This window comes from Taeniopygia guttata, chromosome 6 (assembly GCF_048771995.1).
Source record: "Taeniopygia guttata chromosome 6, bTaeGut7.mat, whole genome shotgun sequence".
Taxonomy (NCBI): Eukaryota; Metazoa; Chordata; class Aves; order Passeriformes; family Estrildidae; genus Taeniopygia; species Taeniopygia guttata.
This window is the reverse complement of record NC_133031.1, coordinates 28398283-28425135: the sequence shown is the minus strand read 5'-3', so window position 1 is coordinate 28425135 and position 26853 is coordinate 28398283. Positions and strand designations below refer to the sequence as shown.

Below are 26853 nucleotides of genomic sequence, written 5' to 3'. Positions count from 1 at the left end.
CCTTTCCCAGACACTATCCTTTCAGCCAGAGAAGGAGACCGTGTTCAGATTTTGTTCATTTCCCAGTGGGCAGATGAGCATCAAGAGACTAAAATCCTCCTTCAATTTTTCTTCTACTACTGCTCCTACAGCCCTGGGAATAAATATATCAGCACAAGGACAAGCTCCAGGGGAGAAGAACTGAGGTCGCACTATTCCTTCTCTCCCTCTTTCTTTTCAGTAGCTGGGGAACAGGCAGAGGCCACAATCGTCTCTCAGGAAGGGACTTTATTTCATATAAATGCTCATTTCAAGCACCCCAACTCAGAAAAGCATCACTACACAAGACAGCACTTTGAGCACATGCTTAAGTGTTGTCCTGAACACCGATGGACATCAACGCATGTTTAATGATTTCTTGAATCAAGGCCTAAAAAGTAAAAAGGAAGGGGAAGCTAGTTTCCACAGTAATAGCAGTTGAGAAGTCTTTGTGTCGTGCCAAAGGAAAAATGCATGTTAAAGAACCACTCGCCTCTCCTAGGAAACTGCAACTCTTTCTGCAGGCCTGCACTGCAGGGCCCAGGGTCACCATCAGGTCCTTAATCTGTACCAAGAAGGTAGTTGGAGGAAAAAAAGAATAGCAACAACAAATAAACCTTCAAACCAAACCCCAACATTTGCTTATTTCTTACTTCCATCAGGGAGGTTAGTCAGAAAACACCTTTCCTCTTGTAAACACACAAACATAAGTGTTCAAACTATGCATGTCCATGACCAGCTGCCAGCCTATCCCTCATTTTGCACATATCATTCCTATAGATGGGGGCCTGAGTGCATGGCTACTGCCAGCCAAGGTAGAGAAGGACTGGTCCAGCTCCTCCAAACTTACTAATTCCTAGACATGAGGTGTAAGGTACATCTGAAACAAGGATCTAAATGACACCAAAAGTAACTTTCCTCTAAGGTCTGCTACATGTAAGGATTTTAGGTTTAGATTTCAAAAACTACTCCAGTTTATGGTGGGTGGGTTTTTTTGTTTTGGTTTTTTTGGGTTTGTTTGGTTTTTTTTTTTTTTGTTTGTTTTTTTTTTTTTTTTAACTTTCCTGTGGTGCTACAGGCTTTTTTGCTTGCCTCTAAAATCCAGATGTGGAAATCATCAGTTTCTCAAAATCAACTTGGGAAAGTTACTTAGCATCTGTTCTGGCCAGACAAGTGAAACAGGAGTGAGCAATGCTTTTCCACCTTGATAATATGCTCAATGACTTTACTCACAGGTATCTGCTAGGTATGAGCAAAGCTCCCAAGTAAGTTCCCCTGGAATGAGACCCCTGTCCCCAGCCCACTGCATATCCAAGCCTAAAATCTGTTTGACAACTTATTTCTAGCTTCCTTCTGTGAAAATAGGCACAGAACACTGCTTGTTTTACAAAGGCAACACTCCTTGTTATTTGTAACATCTCTAACTCCCCAAAGGTTTTCCAAAATGGGTCTGCCCCTTGCCAAACAGGTCTGCATACGGCATAGCAGAAAGCATCCTTCCTTCTCTTTATTCAGTGGCTTACAAGGCAGCTCCAGTTTCTTTCACAAGAGAGAGCAGAAATGTCTACACATTCCAGAAAGTAAAGCATACCATGAATAATCTAATCCCAAACCACATGAACTGGTGAGAAAAGCAATAATCCTGGGCTTGAGCAAATTGGCAAAAAATGGTCCTGAGCCCAGCAATTCCAGTTTCCTTCCTTTCTTTTTAATGAAAAATACATTATGTTTACTTTACTATAGCACCTGCACACAGCACACAGACCTTGCTTAGACAGAAAATAGGCAGTTCCTATTCAAGTAGGCTCATCTGCAGAGGAAAGTTTTTGTGCTCAAGTGTGAATTGAAAAATGCAGAACAACTATTTCGAATTATCTTTCCGTGTGGACACTGTTATTCAGCACTAAGAGTTCCTTTGTGAGATTTAGCTTAATCCGTTTCCAAAGCGGATTAAGCTAAACCACACAAAGGACCTCTTACTGCTGAATGAGAGTGGCCGCATGGAGAGATAATGAGGAATAGTTATTCTGAGACAGCTACTTCCACTGGGTACTTGGGCTTTTCCATTCTGCATCAACAAGCCCAAAGCTGGACTGGTAAGTGAAGACTGTGGTTCTAGAAATTTGGAGAAAAATAAGTGCCAGGGCCATATCATACCCATTAAACCTTGTTCTCCACACATGATGGCTGCTCCTGCTCCAGTCAGCACAGGCTCTGGCTCCGGAGGAGGTTGCATTATTCAGGACCTGCTTCTCTACGCTCCAGATTGAATCCAGCCACAAACTCCAGCTGCAGACGGGGTGCGCGGGGAGGAGGACCTGCGGCGAGCGGCCCTGCCAAGCCTGCCACCCTCGGTACACGTCAACTTTGATCTGACAGGCTCACCCATCTGGCTCTGCAGCATCGCCCGGCGCTGCTGCAGCTCCTCGCCCGCTGCCAAGGCCGAGCTGCTGCTGCTGCAGCCCTCGCACCCGCCCGGGGCTCTGGGGACCGACCGTCTGCGTCCTCCCCGCTCCGCTGGCACATCCACTCTTCTCCTGGAGAGTGATAGCCTGTTGGTATTTAACTGTAGGCCCGTACAAGTCCCTAGAAGTTCATTTAACATGCGTGCTTCGGCATAACAAACTGCATGTGATTGAATTCAAAATGCAGCTTGCGTTCCTCTGTGCTGAAATACTCTTCCAAACCATCTCAAAATGTTGCTCTCTGCAGGTTTATTGTATCCCAGACTAACTAGTCAAAAGTGGCCAGAATTTAGGTATCCTATTTGTGTCATAGGATAGGACATAAGGGCTTATTTTATGAACAAAAGATACAAGAAGGAATCCTGCTGTAGATGCACTTCCAACCACACTGAAGGCAGCATGGCTACATCTTTCCTAAGATGATCTGATGAGCAAGCTTTTGTCTTGCTTCCTCTTCACCCAGAGAGCTTCAATACTCAGACATGTCAGAGAGAGATATACTTTGGTGTGTCATAACAAACCAAAATGTCAAATCTCAAGGCTCCCAACTTATATGCAAGACTGTACAGCCTCTTCAGGAAACCAAAACTGCTGCTGGTTCACTGCAATATCCATGGCTATAAACCTGCTACTTCAGGAGGACCTGCTGAGCCATCCGAGTGATGTTAGAGAAGCCTTACCCTGCCTGGAAATGTTGCAGCCATCCATGACAAGGTAAGTCAGTCACCCCAGCACTCAAAAGCCAGAGCCTTTGCCAGCACCAAGGACCAGGCTCTCCCAAAGTCAAAGCAGATGATTCACAAGAAATGGATTCTCAACAGATGAGGGTTTGATTGAGCTGAGCCTATCCTAGCACCCCTACTCAGCTGCCTTCTCCTGGAGCAACACTTAGGGTTGCTAACTCCTACAGTTTTACAGCCAGTCTAGCAATACTTGCTGTTTTTCAAGGCATGGTAGCCTTGAAGTTGAGTGTTTAGGGAAGAACCTCAGACTCCTCTCACAGCACACAGCAAGCTCACAAACTGCTATAGAGAAAACTTTGAGATTGAGCAGAGTATACCCTGCAGGCTCAGGAAACAGAACAAATAAAGAGAATACAAAATGTATTATTTAAGAAACAGAAAACAAACAAAAACAACACACAACCCCCCGCCCCACAAATCCCCATGATCTTTTGAGGCCTGACTCATGATCTTAGAACAATTGGGGTTGGCAGTACTATACATTTTACAGCATTTATTCACAGCTGAAATATCCCAGCATCCAAATACTTCAGAGTTCTTGGAACTACTCACAGATCTCCTGACTACAGCCAAGCGTGACAATTCATCCCAGCTGCAATTCCAGCCCCAAGGTGTCTTCTGAAGGTGCTTTAGTGCTGACTGATGTTTGCAGAAGCATTAAATTCCTGCTCACTTCACAGTAAGAGGTACAAGCCTGCACATTTCCCCAGTCTCAGCATTAGAGCAGAAGAGTTCCCTCCAGTACTGAAAGGAGGGCTGTAGAGGATGGACATTGTGTTACAGAGTAAACACAAGGCCATGAAGCAGTTCCCTAAAGTCTGAACTATTTTGCAAACATATTGAATTACCAAGTGAATTACTTTCAAGGAGCCCAAATTTCTTCTGTTGTCTACACAAATCAAGCACTAGGTTTCCATTAATATTTAATGGGTACTGAATATAATGGGTGTCTTTTATAGGAAGCCATCCAAAACAATTTTATTGGGCTGCCAGTAGGTAAATTCTATACTTAGCCCCAAACATTCTGGTTTGTACACAGATATTTTCAAACACAACCCTCTGCAACAAAAAAATCAAAAGGAATTAGTGGTGAAAGATTCAGCCACAAAATTCTCAGCAAGCTTAATTTGTTCTGTGGCTTAATTCCAAGAAGCTCCAAAAATTCAGGACAAGACGTTTGCATACTTTTGGGCATGTATTAATGAAACATTTTATTTACTTTGCAATTGCCAAAGCAATTAGCCAAATAAAGTATAGAGTATTTAAAAAGGAGAGAGCCACCAAAGGAGCTTTCCAATTAAGTCTGTGTGGGTATTTCTGCAGTGTGAGTCTCAGGGATCTGCGTGCTGGGCAGGGATGGACTGGGCACCAGGAGAGCTCACACAGCCCTCTCCTCCTGCCCACGTGTCCCTCTCAACATCAGGACTGGTATCAGTGATGTCCAGCTCAAGTCCTTTCCCCCACAACACCACTGTATTCCTGATCACCCTGTGGAATTCTAGGAACAGAAAAGGGTCAGGCTATCATGGCTGCAGGCAGCCTGCAATCCACAAACATCTCAAGAGGTTACTGCAGAGGAAGAAGAGTCTCCCTACAACAAAACATTAAAGACAAACAAAGCAAGAGCTTTAAAAGCCCTCTAGGAGTACTGTGAGTGGAAGTTGTAAGATTATGGTTCCAGATGGCTCTACACATACAGGACACATGTATGTCTGGATGCACCCCATTTCCAGCCTGTCTGGAGAGACACTGGAGGTGCATTTTAAAATCTGCCTAAAATAAACCTAATTGTTACTAGTAGGTATTCATTTTTTCTTTAAAATGCAGAAGTACAAACCACATTAGACAAAAATAATTAGGGAACAGGCAGGGCAGACTGTGCAGCTTCAACTTCAGTTGCTCTGGGAAAAAAACCTCCTGATCTCTCCAAACCACACAGAGGTCCCAGATGCCTGCAGTCCATGCTCATTGAAGAGGCTGAGAACATTCAGTATGTTTCAGATGGTTGTGCCTTCAGTTTTGCTTGTCACATTATGTTTTGAAAAAACATTTTTACTTTAAAAAAAAAAAAAAAAAGAAGAAAAAAAAATAGATACACTACTGCACAGTGATTCTTTGTTCTTGGTGATTCAGTCTACTATATGGTGTGTTCCTTACATACTAGGCCAAAAAGTACTGGAAGTCCTCCCCCCGAGGTTAACATTGACATTTACTTCAAAATGCAGGAATTTTTCAAACTCCTTAGTGTTTTATAAGGAATATACTGTACCGAGCCACCATCATCTTGGCTTCTGAATGTTTTTGCCAAGTAGTGAGGAAGCTGAAAGCAAGGCTTTGCACAGCCTGCAGGAGGCAGGATCCCAGGACTGGCCTTGCACCCACACTCCTGCCCAAAACAGGGTATGGCTGAATCAGAGTATTCACTTTGCAGAGAACAGCGAAGAAGAACGGCAGTGGTTTTCTCCTCAAGGTTGTAGGAATGCACACAGATAAAAAAGCTTTTAAAGGAGCTTGTTTTCTGCAGTGAGCAGATTTCAGAGATCCTCGCACAGACACATCTTGCTCATTTTCACCTGCCTGTCCAGGCTGCAACAGAAAATGTTCTTGTGAGATGCCCACTCCTACATCACCCATCTCTCATCCTTATCACCATGCTGGCAGCACACATGTGGATCAAATCAGGTGCACACTGACCACAGGACTACAGGACAACTAGCACCCCACCCCCTGAGAGCAAGCTGGGGTCTGTGCTTTACAAAACTTCCTGCGAAGACTGTTTCACAAAATCTTAATACCTTCAATAAAATCAAAGGTCAGGAAAAAAAAAAAAAAAAAAAAAAAAAAAGAGGAGAAATAACCACAAAAAACACTTAAAAAATATCCCAGCCTCATAATAGTACTATCTGCAGGCTGAACTCAAAATTTTGACCTAGCAAGCTTAATAATACTATTAAAACAATTTTTGCCCCAGTTTTCTTTCACCTTTGGACACAGATAAGCAGCATGACTGTGCCAGAGCAAGATGCAAAAAGTCTTACCAGATGAGTGAAGCACCTAAATGTAAATAAATGCACTGTTCTTAAATGGAGCCTCATGCTGTACCTTCCTCAAGACATACTGAACATAATTTCAGTTTAATATTCTGTTTCTCATTATGGACCTTGGAGACTCTCTCAAGCACCATGAAAAAGCAGTATTAACCCAGCCCTCGGCACTGGGGACAGCAATCCAGCCAAATTATTCATGCTGGTCTTTTGCTTCAATTTTTGTAGTCTCAACTTAATGTTCTTAAACAAATCTGAAAGGAGGATGGCTGACAAATAGAACAGATTTTACTTAAGACATTACAGACGGCCATGTTATGCAGCCTTGAGTCATTAAGCTGAACTCCTAAGGGGAGTTTCATTGGAGCTGGGAGTAAAAACTGACACGGAGCTTGTGGTCATCACAGCCAAGCACTGAGAAGAAAGAATGTTAAAAAAGGGAAGGAAAAAAAAAAAGAAAAAAAAAAAAAAAAGGTGGGGGGGCAGGGAGAGAAAAAAGAAAGTGGTAAAAAAAAAGAAGGAAAAAAAAAGGGGGAGGGGGGAGACCCCAAGCCGCCACACTCTCCTTTCCTCTCTTTGTAATCCAGCTATGAAGATTAGCCTCAAATCCTGATTTCAGAGATAGGGGAAAGATAAGAAGTGATTTGCAGGTGTTAGCATTTTCCTACAGATCTTCAGGGCAGCCCAACTGATTTGAAGATGAAAAACTGGCATAGATACACTTGATGGGTAGACTAGACACAGCAACCAGGGTAGAGAACCAGCTTCCATCTCTACACGTTACACTGGCACAGAAACATCAGGATGCCCATGAAATACCCATCACAGTTCCACAAAAAGATTAACTGTGTTTCCACAAATGCAGACAGGAGTGGATATAGAGCCCTGTGCAAGAGCAGCCAGGTTGCAGGTGCTGTGGGCAGGCACAGGACACCAGAGATGCCTGACACATCCCAGGCCAACTGGCATCTGCAGCCACTCTATCTCCCCCAAATGCCACTACCCGCTCTAACTTTATTTACAAAAAAAAAAGGGCCATTTTCACTCCACAAAATTAATGCGGCCTGGGGTCGGTGCCAGGAAAAAGCTGCCCCTTATTTATATATTTTAACAGAAAAAGGCAAAACAGTTTGCTGCTAGAAATAAACATTAAACCTTGCAGAACCTCCCCCCCTCCCAAAACCCACTGCTCTCCCCCCTCGCTCCCTCCTCCGCTGCCTCTCCCTCCAACATTGTAAGTAGCACAAAAGATCACATTACAAATGCCAGCTGTGGCTCTTTCGGAAGGTGGCCTCCATCTCGGAGGTAGTATATGTTCCTCATGGCCTAAGTGGTTGCTATGGTAAATATGCTTTTTATTGAATAGCAGAGTGAAACAGCTTTTAAAGAGATCCATAAGAACCCCATAAATGGTCAAAACACAAAGCAGATCAACCTCAGCCTCCCTGAAAGCAGGTTTCGCTTCATTTTCCAAAATGATTGTGATTTTTGAACTCTTTTTTGTGTATTTTGTTGACCACTCATCTCCACCTTGCCCACACCTGGGTGGAAGGGCTAGAGGGAGTCAGAGGAGCTGAGACCCCTGAGCACCACGGGCTGCTTTGGGTTTTTAAGGCTCTCCTGCAGGGCAGGAGGCTTAGGGACAGTGGATGCTCAGCACTGGGAAGCTCAGGTGATCCCAACCAAACTCATCCTGCCCTCCCCAGCTGCAACTACCCAGGAGAAGCCTCTTGCTCCCTCTCCATCTTTTCCTAGGAGTCTGACATCACTCCACCATGCCAGAGCCACAGGAACATGCCCACCCCGTGTCAGTCCTCTGGCGCAGCAGTAAAAAGAAAATAATTAAAATAGGAAAGTTTCTCTAGCTCATTTCGTATTAGGAGTAAGATGGTGGCAGGTTTTGATGACTGTAGATTTCTGATTAATCAGCCAGACATCTCTTCTCTGATATCTTCCTCCAGTGACAGCCCAAGTGGACAGGAAGAAAAAGCAAAATAATTCTGAAAAAGTGAAGCAGCCAGCACTAGATATCAACTGGGCAGACACCAGTCTTGTTCCAGTTGCTCTCTGATGGTTCGAAGGATGGTTTAGAAGTTATGGATTCTAAAACAGGAAATATTTTTTTCCTTTTGAATAAAGAATTATGACACTCATCACAATGGGCTGACAATTCTCAATTTAAAAAGACAACAATGGAAGAGAAGCACCTCAAAATGTTTTGTATGATTTGAGATTTCTAGCAAAACCAATGTGTGCCTTGGATGATCTACCAGCTGTATCACCTCTAGACTATAGAGCAGAAAATAACGAATGAGCAGTTTCTTTTCCTGGTATTTACCTTATCATCCAATGGTTGTAAAAAAGTTGGTTTTTTTTTAAATCACATTAAATTTGATGATGATTTTTTTTCAGAAGAAATATTCTAACCCACTACATGCCATTCTCTCCAGAGGTAAATGTCCCAGATGAATAGTCAGAGCTAAGATGCTCCTTAACAATAAATGGCCCTGACCCTGGCTGTGGGTGAGGATGGACCACTGCATATAACTGCTTTTGCAAATCACCTCATAAACATTTCCTTCTAGATCTCTATGAATGCTATTTTAGAAAGTAAAATAAACCCCCAAACCACTCTCACGTAAATTTGTACTGAACATTGCAAACTCAACATTGTTTTCACAACAGAAGCACTAGAAAAATTAACCAAGAATTGAAAATTTAAGTTAGATGTTAAGAAATAACAGTATTTTTAAAAATACTATTCATTATAAGGAGAGTTTTATATTTTGCAGGCAGTAGTAAACATTTGATAACAATGTTTCTACTATATGAGAAGTCATCACAACACAAAGGAACATGTGCTTTGTTGAACTTGGCCCTTTTGAACCTTCACTCAGGTGAAAATCCTGACCGACTCTCAAACTCTCACCCAAGATTTGGCAATAAGAAAAGATTTCTTTAAGGACATTAGAAGAGGCTTGGTTTCGATTTTTCTAAGGCAGTCTTAAGTCTAAACCTTCCAGACAGTCTCTTCCCTTCAACACTGTCAGATGTGTAAACCAGTCTGACTGGACTCCACTGCCTCTACATAACGCTGCAGTGAGTAATTTTAGAGTATTTTTTTTACTCCCTAGTATCCTGCAAGATACATGGATGATAATTTCATAATTTCAGCCCAGTGATAACAAAAGTATTCCCTCCTTTTACCACAAGCTTGTTAAGGATTTGTTTGTTTTGAGGTATTTCTCCTTTGGTCTGTGTAAAAGAAAACTGGTGACAACCATTGCCATTAATGTCAAATGCTTTTTTTTTTTTTTTTTAAACAAAGGAAGAACATCTTTCTGCGTTTACTTACAACAATGTGTGCTGGAGATGGAGACCTAGCATCCTTGAGGGCTTGTCTACTCTGAAGGCTCCCTGCCTGAACATCAAGCAGTGGCCATTTCATCTGCAGATACTGGATGAAGGAAACAAAAATGGGAAAAGAAAAATGAGTTCAGAAAAGAAAGGCAAAAAAAAAAATAACAAATCTTAGGTAACATGGATAAAAAAGTATAAATCAAAACTTATGCAAGGAACTGAAACAAAAAATTAAGACAACCTTACATGTTTGTGGATACAAAATCTGTGCAGAACTAACAATCTCATATCACTGCATTACAGTTCAGGAATAAGAAAAAAAACAGGTTACAAAGACAGTATAATATTTATTTTACTAATTGTAGCAACTCTAGAAGTAGCACAAAACCCACAGACAACAAAATAGCATAACCATGGATAGGATGGGACAAGGGAAAAGGTGGATATCAGTGTCAGGAGAGGGAAAACATATAATGAATTAAGAATATGATCTCATTACTGAACGGGTCATCTGTCAAGCCTTCTTTCAGCAAATGTACCAAGTCGTCAACTGCTCCAACTCCCCAGTGCTGTACGAGCCCTAAGGACAGAGCACTACCCCAAAAAGACCCAGCACTGCTGGGTCTTAGCACCTATTTTCTCTACATTTCACCATTTCTGGAAGACACCATGCATTTATTTTCTTCTTGCTCATCTTCTGCAGATAACCCCGGCTCAGGGACAGCCACAGCTTCTCTGTGGCACTGCCAGCAGCAGACAGGCTGAACACACACAGGTGCCACGTCTGCAGTGTATGGGGGCACTGATTCAAAAGCAAGAAAAGCTTCAGCTCGCTGCACCCAAAGTGCTCAATACTGAACAAAAGCAGGTCCATGGAGAAATTAGTTATCCCAAACAAACTTCTGCACTGTACATCTAAATATAATTTCAGCCCAGGCTTTTCTCTCTGCACGCTGCCGTGCTGTCCCAGTTAACACAGGATAATACAGGACTTCTAAAAGCCCTGTACTGTGCTGGAAGAAATGTGTACGGCCACATACATTCACCCCATCCCAGAACTAAGAAAAGCAGCTGCACACACAGATCAGGCCACTGCAGAAGCTCCTATTTAGCACTAGACACTGCTTGACCTGACAGATCTATTCCTAGAAAATACCTACTAGAGAAATAATTATGTTTACCCATTCCTTCCTTTTTTTTTTTCTTTTTTAAAGCAAAAGTAATCTTGAAGAACCACTGTGCACAAACAGCCTCCGCCACTCCAGGCAAACAGCGGAAGCTGTATCTGAATCTCCATGGAGGAAGGAAGGAGATCTGGTTCCATGCTTTCAGCACATCACTATCTATCACATTTGCTCACGTATGCAAAACATTTGCTCACATGCAAGGCAAGACTCTGGGCACTGAGGTGCCCAAAAAGCAGCAGCCAGCAGGAGAATGTGTTACCAATTCCCATCACTTGGAGGGCCTGAGTTTTCCGAGCTACTGGAATGCAAATAAACAAACCCATACTCTGGATTTGTGCCCCACAAGTTCCAAGAAGTCTTGTTTTTTATTCATGTTCACATTTGGGATTTGTGCAATGTGGACCAGAATGTTTCAGCACTTCTTAAAAACAAGAAATAAAACCCAAACAAACCAGAACTAGACTACCGATAAGCAGTATTTCTAACTCTTACAACTCAATTGTAAGTCTCCAGATATTTGATCACTTGCATCAAATCCCTGCTCTTCAATATATGTGACCACAACATAAATTTTAAAGTCGAGATGATGTTAAAGAAACTTTCTAACCCTTTGTGGCTTCAAAAAAGTGCATAAAAATGCAACCCGAGTGTGTAGAATTTGGACCCAAAACCTAAACCAACTGAGAGCCAACTTTTAAACTTGAGGGGAAATCTGATACATTACAGATTTTCAGATGGCACTATTAAACAAGTAAACTGCTGCATTTTCAAAAGTCCAACAGTTTTCTTAGACAGCAATCAAAACACCACCACATAGAGGGGTGCATGAATTTCCAGAACGGGTCCTGATGGGTCACAGCTACTATTGGCTTAGTCAGATTTTCCAGACAATCAGTGAAGTATTTTCTCCTTCTTCCAAGGAAAACGTCCTCACAGGATGTGTGCATGACTCTGCTTCAAAGTTCACAATGGTTTTTGGAGAGCAAGAAGCTACCACTGCCACAGCTGGAGCCCCTACAAGAACATGACAGCTCAAACAGTGGCTTTTCATGGAACAGACACCAAGCCACTACCCACAAAAATAAACTCATCACCTTCATTTTTCCATGACCATCCCACAGTCACAAGCAACCCTGGAATATCTGTACAACCATGACAGCCCGTGAGGAGCTCAGGTCAGCAGCTGTCCTAAAACACTGGCTGAGAAACACGTGGGCTTCTCTGAGACTGCCCCAAGGGCAGACAGAGGCACTGACAAGCAGCAGGGGTGAGCTCACAGCAGACCCCATCCAGTCAGTAATTATTGCAGGGATTACAAAGCCTTCAGGACTGTCAGTTGTGCTGCTTTTTACTAGCAATAAATTCCATTAGAAGAAACAGAGCAAGAAGGCATGGCTGCTCCCACTCCACCTCTATCCCACAACAGCCCGTGCTTTCAGTGCATGCTTTCAGCTCCTACACCAGGCTGACCTAAGGGCAAGATGAACGTTTCAGAAGATCTTACTGTTACACTTTTTTTTTCCTCCTTTTAAAACCCTTAGTCTGGACTCTAAGTAAAGCCCTTCTCTTACCCACCTCTGGCAAAGAGGATCCAAGAAGTCTTACAGTGCAAAGGCTAAAGCACAAACAGCTTCTTTTGGACATGCACATGAAGCCCAGCAGGAACAGTCCGAACCCAGAGGGCTCAATTTTGCACATAAGCACAGACATGGACAGCTTCCATTTCTACCAGTGGATAACACACCAGTGGGAGACAAAATAAAACCAAATAACCAGACCCAAGGGAAAGCAGTAAAGCACAAGGGTCGATAAAGCAACTTCCATGAGCTCTACCAAGTGGCCAGGATCCAGAGCAGCCTCCCAGCCTCGCTAAGGGTGAGATATTCTGTCTGTCAGATAAGCAGAGGGGGCCAGAGCCCACAGTCAATGCTCACGTCAAGCTAGTGAACCCACACCTTCAACAGCAGGATGTTTGCAAAAGCAAAAAAATGTTTGCTGGCTTCAAAATGCCAGCCCTGTTGATAAAGTATGAAATATTAGCATTGTTTAAGGTGACGAGCCTGACTCGAGGCCTCCTCATCCAAGAATTGTCATGCCTGTAACACAATATTGATGTGGTGGCTTATAATTTTTACTTTACATAAAAGCCTCATTGTGTGCCAAATTCAATCTCCACAGGCTACCTGAGCCACAGATTTTTACAAGTCTACATTTCAGCGCTGTGAGTCTACAATACACATAATTTTCAATTATGTTAGGGCAGAACAGGATCACTGCCTATATAACATTACTGGTTGGAGGAAATGAGACTCAGCCCTACTGCCGAGAGAGCTAACTGGATCCAGATGGTGGCCGGCCCAGGCAGCCGGCCCAGGGAGCGACGTCGCAGCAGCCACCCCCTCCACAACTCTCTCTTTCACCATGGAGGGAATGCCAAGCCCTTGCTGGGGCTGGGAGCTGTGACAGGAGGATGCTTGGGCAGGGGGAACGTTGCATCACCTCGGGGAAGAGGAGGGAGAGCCGTGATTGCTCCCGCAGGTTTACTACTCCTGCCCTACGCTAGGATATTCTTATTAAAAAGGAGAAAAATTAAGTCCTGCTACAGCGGAGAGGTAAATCCTTTCCTTCCTCAAGCCACTAAATAGCAGGAAATCCTCTTCTCTTGGCCCTAAATGCAGATCTGAGCCAGACAGTTCCTCTGATTTGCAAGGAGTCCACAAAAATCCAAAGCTGACTTTCCCAGCCTTCTGACACTGCTTTTACATTCCTGCACCGGGCAGCTGGGAGAGGGCAGAAGGGCTGGAGGGAGGGAAAGTTCCCACCAGCCTGCTCTGCAAATGCTGGACACCCACTCGCTCCTCTCCTGCTTCTTGTGTCTCGGGGTGGAAATCGGGACTTGCCTGTACAAATACTGAACTTTTCAACAAATTAACTCTAACAAATCTGTGCAAATTATTTGAGACCAAAACTGTTGAAATGGGCTCTGCTGGCCTGCTTTTAACATTTTTTTAAAATAATGTCATCATGGTGCAAGTACTTTATTCCCTGTTTAACAATATGATCTGATGGGGATCATTAGCATGTGTGCTTTAAAAAAAAAAAAAAAAGTTTTATGGCAAGTCTCAGAGAGCTTAAGCAAAATAATTGTTAAGCTCCAGGCCTCCACACAAGAATTAAAACAAGTATGGGGCGAGCATACTTGAGAGAAACCAAAGCTTTTAAAAAGGTTGTTAAATTGTCAGCACAAGGGAAAAGGCAAATGATTTGAATGGCCCAGATTTTTTCTGTAAAAAGGAGCAAAAAAAGAACCTTCCTACACATCCACACCTCCCATCTCCAGCCAGGGGGTCCTGCAAAGCACAGACCTGCCAGGAGCAGCTCTGCATAGCCACCCCCCAAAACAGCCACGTTCCCGAGCGCTGGCTGGCCAAACATCTTCCCCAAGTTTTCACAGCAGAGTTGGTCAAAACCAGCTGAACTTCACATCCAGCACTCGAGGAGTTTGCTGGAAGCTCTAACTCAGGGCTGGCAGCTGCCCCACAGGCTGGGGACAGGGCTCCCAGAGGTGCAGCCGTGGAGGAAAGGATGGCACTGAGCTCACAGGTGTTTCCTGCACTGGTGTCCAACCTGGGCCTGTCCCCCTGTCACACTATTGTTTTCTAGATTGCCCTGCAAGTGATGTTCTTCAACATATAAAAACATAAACACAGTAAGGGGAAAAAAAAGGCCATATTTTTAAACAGAAGGAAAGCTGCACAATGCTTTCCAGCTCAGGTTTCCTGCAGCTGGTGCTTATTAGCTCCCAGGAACTGAAACAAGCAGGAGCAGGGCTCCTGGAGTCAGCTTGATGCCACTGGTCTCCAATACCTCCCCTAACCACTGGATCACACCACCAAAGTCTGCACTTTCTCCCTGGATCTCAAATAGAAATATTCCTGATCCTAGTTTTGGGGTCAGTCTCTTCCTTGGCCAGCAGTTTAGAGTCATGTGGAAGTACACACCTGGATGTCAACTTGAAGGTCAGGAGTTTCTCCAATATTTAGTTAGAAGCATTCCTGGGAGGGAGCATCTAGGCAAATTTTAACCAGAGATAATCCAGTAGCAACATGGAGATCACAATGCTGAGGGGAGAGCTGATATTTATGGGGAAGCCAATAAGGAACAAAGATTAACAAGACCATGTTAATCTTCAGACCAAAAAAAAGTTGCAAGAGGATACTCATCTTGGTACCTACAAAGAAAGGTTTGTCACCTATTAGTGCCCCCACTTACATTAGAAGCAAAGCCTCTAAAGATGTAACTGTAGACTTTCAGCTTCTGCTCCATTGCTTAATTTACCTCAACCCCTTATTTCTGGTCTTCAGTTATCACCTTGTTTGTAGAGGTGTGCGTGTCAGAGCAAAATCTGAAGGATTTATTTTAAATAACTGAAGGAGGCTATTGAAGGAACTTTAGAAAGGCCTCCTATTCCTTACAGGTCTGCAATGTCTGGAATTTTTTGTATGAGAAGTAATAGACACCACCCACGATGCTGAGCCCTTCTACAGAATATGCAATGCACCACCACGAGGCTCAGGGGAGCTGCTCAAAACAAAAGCAGCAAGGTTGATTTCAGTGAGACCGATCCTTTCCACACAAAAGATTTCCCCAGAGCATTCAAGAAATGAAAGCCTACAATTGTAAAACATGAAAGTATTTATCATATATCTCCAGTTTTTATTTTACTAACATGATCTTTTAAACTATTGCAACACCACAAAAATAAATTATTAAGTAAAATACATACACGGGGGGAAAGTGGTACAAAAACCAGGAACTGGTGTTATGTTCCTGCACTGACACATGCACGTAAGGCCTCTTCCAAATTTTAAATGTCCTTTAATTCTCTTATTATTGAGAATTTGAGTGACCTTGTCTCCTTCCCTTCCAGTAATACACAGGAGTCCCTGACACAGAGACCTTGAGTTGCCCATTTCAGTACTTTGCCTATGCCTTTGTCACATTGCTGAGGTGCTGCTAGGGCAGAAAAATGAGACAGCCGAGTCCTCCACTGGCTGAAAGGTAGAGAAATGTGTTTAGTGATCAAACAGCCCAAGATCACCTAAAGGAGGGATTCCTGAAAGCAGAAACCCTGGGCTCTGGAACTGGCACAGAAGACACAGTGCAACCTAAGGAGATGGGCAAAGAGGATTCCCATTTTGGTGTGGGATAAGGAACAAAGCAACAGCCGGAGCCCCACAGGCGCCTCGGCAACCTCAGCTCTCCTGACTGGAGATGTGGGAACGTCCCAGAAACAGCAGATCCTGTGCTTTCTCCTGACCTCTCCAGGCTCTTCTCCTGCATCCCAGATGAGATGCAATGTAACAGGTCCACCCCATTACCACTGCCAGGCATCACCCTCACTTGCACGGGTTTTCTGCACACAGCGATAAGGGTGCAGAGGAGGCTGCCATGAGAAAGAGTCGAAGAGAATAACCAGAAGCTTCCTCAAAAATTATTGCCTATGAAAGTTCAAGCAAATACAGATAATTTTTTGCTCATTCTGACTTGGATGGAAGGCATTCTTGCCGTCAGTTCTACTGAAACACTGAAGTAAAACAGGTCTTTTGCTTCTACTGAAGGCAAGGTTGGTAGGCTACAGTTGAGTTCTGAGATACTGACACCGAGCATAAAGAAGCAAAGTAAAAGCTAATCAGCTACTGCAGGAATTTTAAATAATTTTTTTAGCTTTACAAGAGGAAGAGTGTTCATGTGACATAGAAGTACAGCATTACTTTCTGCAGTTCACATGGTATCTCTGCAAAGTAACTGCAGGCTGTATTTCTCAATCCTGGGTGGAGCTTGGGAAAGCACCATTAGTTTTTTCACATATAATTTGAAAGACCCCACAATCCTCGCTGCAGAAGCTAGCAGGTTGGCTGAGGACTTCAAAGTGAGATGTCTGCAAAGTGCTGTTCCAAAAGACAGGTCCAAATAAAAGCATAATTTCAGTCAGGGAACAAGAACAAGCATTTTATCTACTTTAAAACGGAAAAAAAAACCAACTTCATTTTTAAGCTACTTTCTCCAGATTTTCTCTGCAACCCATTCTCTTGCACTTAAGCACTGAGTTTCCATTAGGTGAAGAATGGGACAGTCAAAAAATCCCAAGAAAGTCTTTCTGTAGGTGCATCTTGCTTAGATTCACAGTTTAGCCAGCCTCTAAGACTCACCAAAAAATTTGATGTACAGACACACAATTTCTCATCCTGGCAATCTCCCAGTAAGTGAGAGAACAATTGGTAACTAGTGTTTGCATGAAGTCCAAGAATGCATTTTATGGTCTATAAAATATAATTCCTTTCCTCCCCTTTAAATCAAGGCAGTAAAGATATCTGACAGCACATTAGAGACAGATCATGGCACTGAGCTACCTCCGTTCGAACAGAGGAGCTGCTCCAGGGGAACCTTGCCTCCCTTAAAACTTTCCAACTCTGTTAAGAACATAGCTCTATTTGTAAAGGAGGGCCTGTAACTTTAAGCTTTGAAACTGCTTTTTAATATTTCTTTTTTAAAAGGAAAAGCAAGAAATACCCCACAGCACAGTTTTGCAAGGATCAAAGGAGGCCCTCCAAATCTGCCCCCATCTTTCCCCTCAATTCCACCACTTGGAGTTTGGAATGGAATTGGAAACATGGGAAGGGGTTTCCTGATTGTGGGAAGCCTCAGCCAGGCTCCTTCAGCACCCTGGTAGTGAAGCCCGTCAGGAAATTCATCTCCACATGACCACGATACTGTACTGGTACCATTTTCCACTGCAAGTCTTTGTGTGAAGGCAAATTAAAAAAAAAAACAAAAAAACCAGACGTAACAGACATAAAGAGGCCCATCTTTGTACAACTCTGCCCTACATCAGTCATAGAATCACAGAGTGGTTTGAGTTGGATGGGACCTTGAAGATCATCCAAAGTTCCAACTTTCCTGCCACGAGCAGGGACACAGACCAGGCTGCTCAGAGCCCCATCCAGCTTGACCTTGGATGGGGCATCTACAATTTCTCTGGACAACCTGTGCCAGTCCCACACCACCCTCACAGGAAAGAATTTCTTCCTAATACCTAATCTAGACCTACCCTCTATCAGCCAAAAAAGGGTTGATTTATAAAGTGCTTGGCTCCTCCAGCTATCAAAAGCCAGCAGAGGCATGACAAAGGCAAGACAGTAAAAGGATGCTCTGCAAGACAAGTCCCTCTCCAAAGGGCCTCCAAGACTATCTTGGTTGGAAGGGGTTTCTTCACCCTTTGATCCAAATTCTCATCTCAGATCTTGTAAAGTACCTGTGAATGAGTGGCACAGGTGGGGGAGATCCCTGACTAAAGGTGCTACAGGAAAATTTTGCAGTTTGCTCATTATTGTAACATGGCCTAAGAGGGTTTTACTGAAAGAGTCATGTTTTCTTCCACTGTTGGGTAAGTGAAACTCATGACTCTAATCACTACCACAAAAATTCCTGTCGATGTAGCAATTCTGGGTGAACTGCTGGGAGCCACTCTCTAGTAAACCCAGCAAATTTCATACCAAATTTCCTGTCACCTCCCTTGTGGTTTCCATGTGTGATTGGGCATTCAAAGCAACAAGGGGTAACTGCAGAATAGATGGCTCCACGGGTTTCAGGCTTTCATGAAAATGAAGAACTTAAAAAATTCTCTTTTCCTAGGGGTCGTAAGTTTTGTCTTTTTTTTTTTTTTCTTTTTTTTTTTTTTTTAATGTTAACACAAAAATGTAACCTTAAGGCAACTTCAGGAAAAAAGTCCTGGAGATAAGACTGGAACCAGCAATATTCCAATATTCTGACCTCCTAGGAGAAACTGGGAAGGTTGCTGTTGAGGTTTTGTTTTTCAGAAAAGCCTTGGGAAAAAATCTTTCCACTGCATCACATCCTGGTCCACATTCCTTGCAGTAATCTTTTAGCTCAGATGTGTGGAGATGTCTTTGAAAGATGTAAAAAAGGTCGAGAGTCCCCTCAGCCAATTGTGCTGGCTGAGAAACAAAACTCGTGGGCTGGGGTAGGATTTGTGTCAGCCTGACCTTCTGTGAGACCAGCTACTCCTCTGAATAAAACCTTCTGGCTGCCTCTGCCAGAATCCTCCTGCCACTCAAGTATCATCTTGCTGTAACAAATTACTCCTAACCCAGGATTATGGCTCTTTCCAAATCCCTCCTAGAGAGCCCGGAAAGAAACGTTCCCTTCCCAGGATTCGGAACCCCTACCAATAATTGCCCTTTTTGCTTCTCTGGTGGCACTAGGTCCTGGGGACAGCAAGACTGCTGCACCCATTTTCCTTCCAAATAACAGCTGGATGTCTCAATTGTCCATCAGAAAAGGAAATGATGAAGGCTTGCCTTTGGATACCCATGGAAAAGACAGCCCATCTGGCCAGAGGGAAAGATGACTCCTCACTAAGCAGGAAGAATTATATTTAGGTGGAGGACTAAGTGAATCATTTGGGATGAAAGCAAAATAAAACAAATGAAGTATTCACTAAATCTGTGCTGTCACCTCTTGTTCCTGGGCAGCCACCCTGTGTATTTATTTTTTTGTTTCCTCCAGCACCACCAAAACAATACAATATGCATTTGGGTATTTAAAATAAGTATTTTTAAAAATATTCTTAGTTGAATCATCAGCCACACAAACTGTTCCTTTTAGGTTATGCATTAAATGTAAACAACTTTTCTTGAACTCACATAGTTTGTACACTTAAGATGTACAAAATACACTACTAGAAGTTTTGAAGAAATTGGGGGCTTTTTGTTTAGTCAAAGAGAAAAATTTTCCTCACTCAAAAAAGTACACTGCCATATCCACTCCCCGAGCTGAAAAGAGTAGAAACAAAAATCAAACAGCAAAACGAACTAACACAAAATAATCCTTTCAGTTTCAACAAATTGGGAAAAAGAAAAAGAAGGAAAGCACTCTTGCTTTGAGCAGCAAATTGAAATAATGCATTGCTCCATGTATGTATAGGGAAAAAAAAAATTCTGCTGCACAGGCAAAAATGCAACATGCATGAGGCTGCATTCTCCTTCTCCAAGTGTGGGTGGAAAAGAAGGAGGGGAAGAAGAAAAAAAAAATCCAAATTTTTAAAAAAATCTATGTAGAAACAGCGGTTTGGAGGGAGAAGGGCACCAGCAGCTCTGCAATAGTTCATGTCCTGGGGGGACTGTGCTCCATGAGCCAGATTCTTGTGGTTGTGGCAGAGGTTTGCTCTGCAGAGGTGAGGGTGGCTCTGCCGCCATCCGGCAGCGAACACCCGCAGACACCACACTCCCACATCTGCATCTGTCACACTTTCATGCCACAGCCCCAAAGCTGAAACAAAGGAGTCATCAGAGCAGCCCTGAGCTGTATAAATCTGCAAATAGCTGAAAATGTTGCTCTTGTTGCTAAATATAGTGCAGGCATTTTGAACTGGCTGGCCCGCAAGGCAACTTTTGTATTTATTTATTTAAAGGACCATGGTTTGAAAACACTGAGTGTTTTTTAAGCCTGTTCATGTACGTGTGTTTGCTCTCTCTCTCAATATTAATATGCAAAAAAAAAAATTAAAATAACTTAGCAGGTACTAGAAAAACAACTTCCATGTAAAGGAGTCAAAGAGCTAAGCAGAAAGGTGTATTTGATTTTTGCAGTGGGAGCAAAATCTCCCCAAAGGCTAGTAAATCAGGTTCATAGAGAATGAAACACAGAATAGCTTCAACCGTGCACCCTGATGCAATTAGCAAGTGCTCTGCTCCCTGTGGGAGCTCTCCCCAGCATCACCACATTCCTGCCTGGCCATGGGAAGGGAGGGATGGGGATGGCAGGGCTGCCCAGGAGAGGGGAGGAGAGGCACAGCCCCTGGGCTATGAACACTGCAAAACCCCACTCGCCGTGGCAAGAGGGATGCACAGGCATCCACCCTCTTGTGGCATCCCAAAGCCAGCACAGGGATGCCCTTCTGCTACTGAACCCTGGGAGCTGGGCACCAGCCGAGAGCCAGGGCTGCCTGTGCAGGAGCAAAGAGCAGGATTCCACAGGAGGGGCTCTGGGATGGCAGCCCAGCCCCAAACCACACTGCAACACAGCACCCACCTGTGGGATGCTCTCTGGGATCCCTCTGAAAGCCAAGGACACAGCCCTGGACCTGGGGCAGCAGTTCAGACACCAAGGGGACACGGTGATCCCCACAGAAGCTCAGGACAAGGATGGGGGAAGGGGACACAGTGATCCCCACAGAAGCTCAGGACAAGGATGAGGGAACACACCCATCCCTCGCGGCTCCATGGGGAGAAGAACCACAGCCAAACCGGCAGCACCCGAGGCTTCACATGCCTGTGCCAAGTGCCCTGTACCCACAAGTGCCAAATGAATATTTCAGGTTTTAGCCTTACCTGCAACTGATAAAAACCCCAGTAGCTATTTGAGGTTTGTTACAGCTGTACAGCTGTCTTAAGAAAAAAGGGAAAAAAAAAAAGGCAAAAAAAAAAAAAGCTTTTTCTTAGTAGGGCTGGGGGGGGTGGAAGGGGCTGCATCGACAGCTCCAGTAGCCAGAGGCACTTTGCAAGGAGGAAAGTAGAACTCACGATGTGGGCAGGCCTCAGGTTTCTGAGCCTCAGGGCACATCCAAGAGACACAGCGTATTTACTGAACAGCCAGGAAAGCAAAGGCTCCAGTCTTACAACACGTTATAATCTTATTGTGGACGCTCATATTTTATAAGTATTTGAGGTTGAGGAGAGAAGGGTGGGGAGGGACACAAGAAGCCACTTTAGCTGCCTGGTGGGGCTCTGAGAGGCGGGTTTGTTTTTTAAAGATGAGGTAGGATGACTCCGTATGTGGGTAATTATAAATGGAGCGACTAAGGATCAATGAGCTCCCTTTCATAGCAATCGCTTATTTATTTATTTTAAAAATCATGACACAGCATTTCTGTTCTATTTCCAAGTCAAATTTATCCTAGGTGGAATCAGAGGAAGAAAAACCAGGTTCCTAAACAGATTTTTTGCGAGCATTAATAGACTTGAGAGCATCTGCGCAGGACAGTAAGTTGAAGTCAGCGTTTCTGCATGCTGCACAGCCAGCCCCATAACCTCAGGAGAGAACTTTCATCTCCACAGACCTGCACACAAAGGTCATTACAGTGCACCCTGCTCCCACTAAGGAGCTTACCTCTCACACGTAACATCAGGCTTATTAAGCAACGTGAGATGATACAATAGCTGCTAATCTACGGAAAATTATTATTCCTTTCCTCCTGCCCCCAAGCAACACGGGGATTTGCAACACGCTGGTCTGTAGGATGTTACCTGAAGGACAGAGGGAATTCAAACTGCCCTGCCCTCCCCATCCCCTTGGTGATATCTCCCAGTGATTTCCAGTGAGGCTGTCAGGGGTAGCCCAAGTATTGTAGAAAAATTCCTCTGACTTTGTATGGACTTAATCAGAATAAAAAGTTGCATTTATAAAGAAAAAGGGGGGGGGGGGGGAAAGAAAAAAAAGGAAAAATAATTATTTCCCCAGCAAGCAGGAGAAGAAGAAAAAAAAAAAAAAAAAAAAAAAAGGCAGGAGCTCAATGCAATCATCCATCACCTCTTTCCATTGGTCCAAGAAAAGATTGGCAGCTCCTGCAAGACCTGCTTCGGGCTGTCATTCTGTGGAGCTGGATGTTTTGCCATCGCTTCTGAATGATAATTGGCTCAAAAATTAACACGCCTCAGTGTCCCTGTAGAAAAAGCCCTGTGGTCTCATCCAGTGGGGTCATTACCCGCCAGAGCATTCCACATTTCCTCGAGAGGGCACGAATGGCCTGAACTCCCAGACATTCAGAGCAGTTAATTCACTCAACAGGGCAAAGTATTCAGGTCAGGATTTTTCCAAGAAGCCATAAGGACCTGGGTGCCTGATTGGTTTTGCTCCTTTGTGAATCCCATCCCTTGCACTGGTGAGTGATTTAAGACCCACACTGAAGCTCTGTTCAAGGGGTCAAAAATTTGTAAATAATATGCAACTAATACTTTCTAATTTTAGAAATAAATTTACAGAACTTTGAGCCATATCAGAAAGTGCTTTTATTCTCAAAGTAATTTTAAACCTCCTCTCTCAGTTTATTAAGGCCATTAACTCTTCTCCTCATCTGAGTCCCTTATTTTGTTGCAGGATGAAGAAGAATACTCCTCTGTCTGCTCTGTCTGGGGTCTGATGGTACCCATGGTGCATCTCTCTCATATAAATGTGTTTGGAAAAAAAAAACCAGAGTCCTCTGGTTTTACTTTAACACATCAATCATTCCACATATGTACATACCAAAATACACAGCAGACAAACACATACTCTATCAGTCCTGAATAATGATGCTTTAGACTTATGAATATAATACATCAGGCCAATTCATCCACAAGTGTTAAGAAATCTCAGAGAAGTTACTGGAGTTTTCAGTGTTTTGTCCCTTAGAAACTCTGATTACAATATGATCACCACCCAGGCCAAAATATTTGTGACTGTATCTTGTGCTGTAACTCATACCCCAAGACATGCAAAATCGTACAAAATTCCCTACCTTATTACAGTGCAAAAGGGGAAAAAAAAATCAAATCAACCTCCCCAGACACACAAAGAATAGAGAAAATGGCAATGGAAAAATGGATGATGCAGTCATTCACCCACACACATCAGGTGCATTATAAACAGAAGTGAATTTTTAAAAATCTGGGGAAGTCCATACTACATACTGTATGCTTAGGCAGGGAATGGTTAGAAATTTAATTTTTTTTTTTTTTTTACTAAAACGTGGGGGAAGGTTTGCCAACAGACTTCAGCTAAATAATTTTGAAAATTGAGAAAACCCAGAAATTACAAAGCAAGGCAGCTGCAGGACAGGGCTGCAAGGGTGTGGAAGAGGCCACTGCAAGCGCTGGTACCAAGTAACAGCTCCCCAGCCAGCCAGCCCACTGCTTTCCCCATACAGGAGGAATTAAATAAGAAAAAGAAAAAAAAAAAAACCCAACAAAATAAAATGCCAAGCCTGCCCTTCAGTAGGGCCGAGATTAATTGTGAATGCAAATGAAGCCCTTCTGCAGCACCAGGGTCCATTTCCAGGGAAATGTGTGCACCCGCCTCTGTTTACTCCAGCTCCAGCAATGCAGCACAACCTTCAGTCAAGCTATTAACTTGAACGTTGAACTTCACAGCACTGGCTGTCTTTCTCAGCCATTCTTTTGATGTTACCTCCAAAGCAAAAGATCAAAGACTTTGAGTGTGGTGAGGGGAAGTCCCAGGCTCTTAGCCTACCAGCCTGTGATATATGTTAAAATCCTGGCCAAAAGAGAGAGCGAAGGGAAAAAGAAAGGAAAAGCTAGCGAAGAAAGCGTTCTGGCAGAGCGGTGACACAAGGAAGCGGCGCAGTAAAATCCACATGCCACGTCTGCCCGGGTTCATGACCCCAGAAAGGGGGCTTGTTTCTCTACCCCCATGCTTTTTGGCAGTGCTGGGTTGCTCCCCAAAATCCGCAGCCCCCAACACCCCTCTGCCACGCCGCCGCACCTCGCACGCTGCCGGGCGGGGAAGCATCCCTGGCTGGTCCGTGGTGCCAGCCCACGAGCCCAGCAGGACAGGGAGAGGCAACACAGCATCAGGATCGGGGCTCTGCGACACATTGAATTTCCACGTCCGCCAGGGCCATCCTGAATGAGTCACACCAAAATAAACCCTTCGCCTCGGCCTTCCTGCTTGTAAAACGCGGATAATATTGCCCTGCCAGGATAACAGCCTATTCTTCCTCGTGGGGCCCCAGCAGGCAGCAGTGCTAAAGGCCGTGCTGCTATCTGCAGGGTCCAAGTCCACACACCCCCTCACCTGTCACCACACCCCAGGTGGCAGGAGGAACCCACAGCCACAGGGACAGGCAGCTCCCCCGTCCCAAAGAAGGGACTGCGTGGGAAGCAAGGTGGCTTTAGCCACAGCTCACCACCATCACCCTGCAGCAGACCTGGATGCCCTAGTCCTGCAGGAAAACATCTAGAAAGTAGCCATTTTCCCCGTCTCTCAGCTTGTTTTGTTTGCTGGGGGGTTGGGGATTTTCTTATGGGGTTTTTGTATTATTTTTATTTTAGCCACATGTTTAGAATAGGACAGGAAGGGGGTAAACCTTTTTTTTTTCCTTTTTTTTTTAAGATTTTAAGATTCTGTCCAATTATCTTCCCCTTCCTGAGCCTTTTTTTGGGTTTATTTATATTCCCATAACACACAACAGCATTCCAGATTTAGATGGTGACACTTGGTTGACACGGTCAAAAGTGGATCCAGCACAGCCTGTCTGCCAAACCAAGCCCCTCATCCATCAGCCGAAGTCCTTTTACCGCAGGGTCATGAAGGAATCACGGACTGTTTGTCATTCCTTTCTACCAATGTCCCTCCTAACTCTAGAAACCAAAACCCTCTTATGCTTGTCAGCTCCTCCTCTTCCCCACCCCCATGAATTCAGCTCTTGGCATTCACCAGCATAAAAAGCCATGGGATTCAAAACAGAAATTCTTCAAAACAGAATTCATGGCATTAAGCAGTAAGTAGGATATTCTGATTTTATTGTACTTTACTTACTCCTACTTAGCTCTAATCCTCACTCCCTAGACGGAGGCTCGCTCTTGCTGTCAGTGAAGTCGATAGGAATTTGGCTATTGACTTCAATAGAAGTAGGATCAGTTCCTCACATCTGTTGCACAAGGCAAGCAATATGCATAGCAAAGAAGAAAAATAGGTGGGTAGAGGAAAATAAAGTGGGGGAAAAAAGAAAAGAAAAACCTCCATGCTGAATTGCGAAATGATAAATTAACGTAAGTCAGGACTGCACATAACAGTCACTAGGGATCTTCAAATCTGCAAACCAACATTATCGATTCCTAGACCAATTCCTGCTTTCATAAAAAGGCAATCCAAACAACTTATGGGGGGGAAAAAACCCAAAATACAACAACACCAAAAAATTATTCTCCAGTCACAGTTTCTAATGCACCAGCTGGCCTGTCCAGTATAGCGTTTCCATGCTGAGGAATCCCTCGGCTCCCTTCCCAGCCCTCTGCTCCGCAGAGGTTTGGAGCACAAGGAGAGGGGAGCAGCAGGAGACAGCAGGATCCCAGCCTGCAGAAGATGGAGCCGACAGAGCAGGGCGAGAAGTCAAGTACTAGTTGCTGCTCCACAGCAGGAGCAGGATCCAAAATAAACAAGACCTAGATCTGGAACGTGATCCTGCCCTGCGTCACAGCCCCGCGATAATGCACCAGGAGTCAGGATTTCTTGGCATCAACCACGCTGTCAGTAATAAACAAGCCAGTTCTCCAGAGCTACAAGGGATGCAAAGGTAGTTAGGGAGGGAATGAGAGGGAGAAGGGTGAAAAAAGAAAGATAAAAGAAAAAGAATTATTTGTGTATGAGCCAAAATTGTACAACATGAGTATGCAGAGATGGAACTTTCAAAAACTAGGATGGGAAGAAAGAAAAGGAGATACAGAAATATTCTACACCTCCAACCTGCAAAGATGCTGTTCAAGAATTCAGCATCTTGGCCGAATAATTTCTCTTTGTGATAAATTAAGGGTAGTAGCAGTAGCTTGCAATAGAACAGCCCCAAGATTCAAAATCTTCACCTAAATCTCTTTAATATAACTAAGAATTTTTAAGTCCTGTTTAAAAAAATACAAAAAACAAGTAAATACGTAACAATCTAGCTGATCTCAAAAATTCCTGAAGTCTGTTTGCTCACTATGCTCCATGGCAATCAGAACAGCTACTCTCCCTTTCTATTTATACTCCATTTCAAGTTGTGGTTCTTACTACGTGCAGCACGTTCACCATGCCAGAAAAATCACTTAGCTTGGAAAAAGCCAGGAAGAGAATGATGAAACTGGGAAGAAAAAGAAGGCAGGGACAATATTTTGCTAAAAAAAGTGCGGATGGCATTTGCACTCAGACAGGAGCTAACATAGTGCCTGTAAGTCTCAGATCCACCCAAGTACTTAAGCAC

The 26853-nt window shown here is 43.8% G+C and overlaps 1 protein-coding gene across 32 annotated transcripts in view; it reads right to left on the bottom strand.

The window, feature by feature from the left end:
• TCF7L2 (transcription factor 7 like 2) overlaps nucleotides 1-26853 on the bottom strand; it is a 172946-nt gene that overhangs the window by 101375 nt on the left and 44718 nt on the right. For 29 of the 32 annotated variants that reach the window (XM_072931253.1, XM_030276410.4, XM_030276412.4 and 26 more), the window contains one exon: nucleotides 9626-9727. The exons of the other annotated variants lie outside the window; for them this stretch is intronic. In XM_072931253.1, coding sequence (XP_072787354.1) covers nucleotides 9626-9727 — 102 coding nt within the window. The remainder of the gene's footprint in view (nucleotides 1-9625; nucleotides 9728-26853) is intronic. 32 annotated transcript variants of the gene reach the window in all.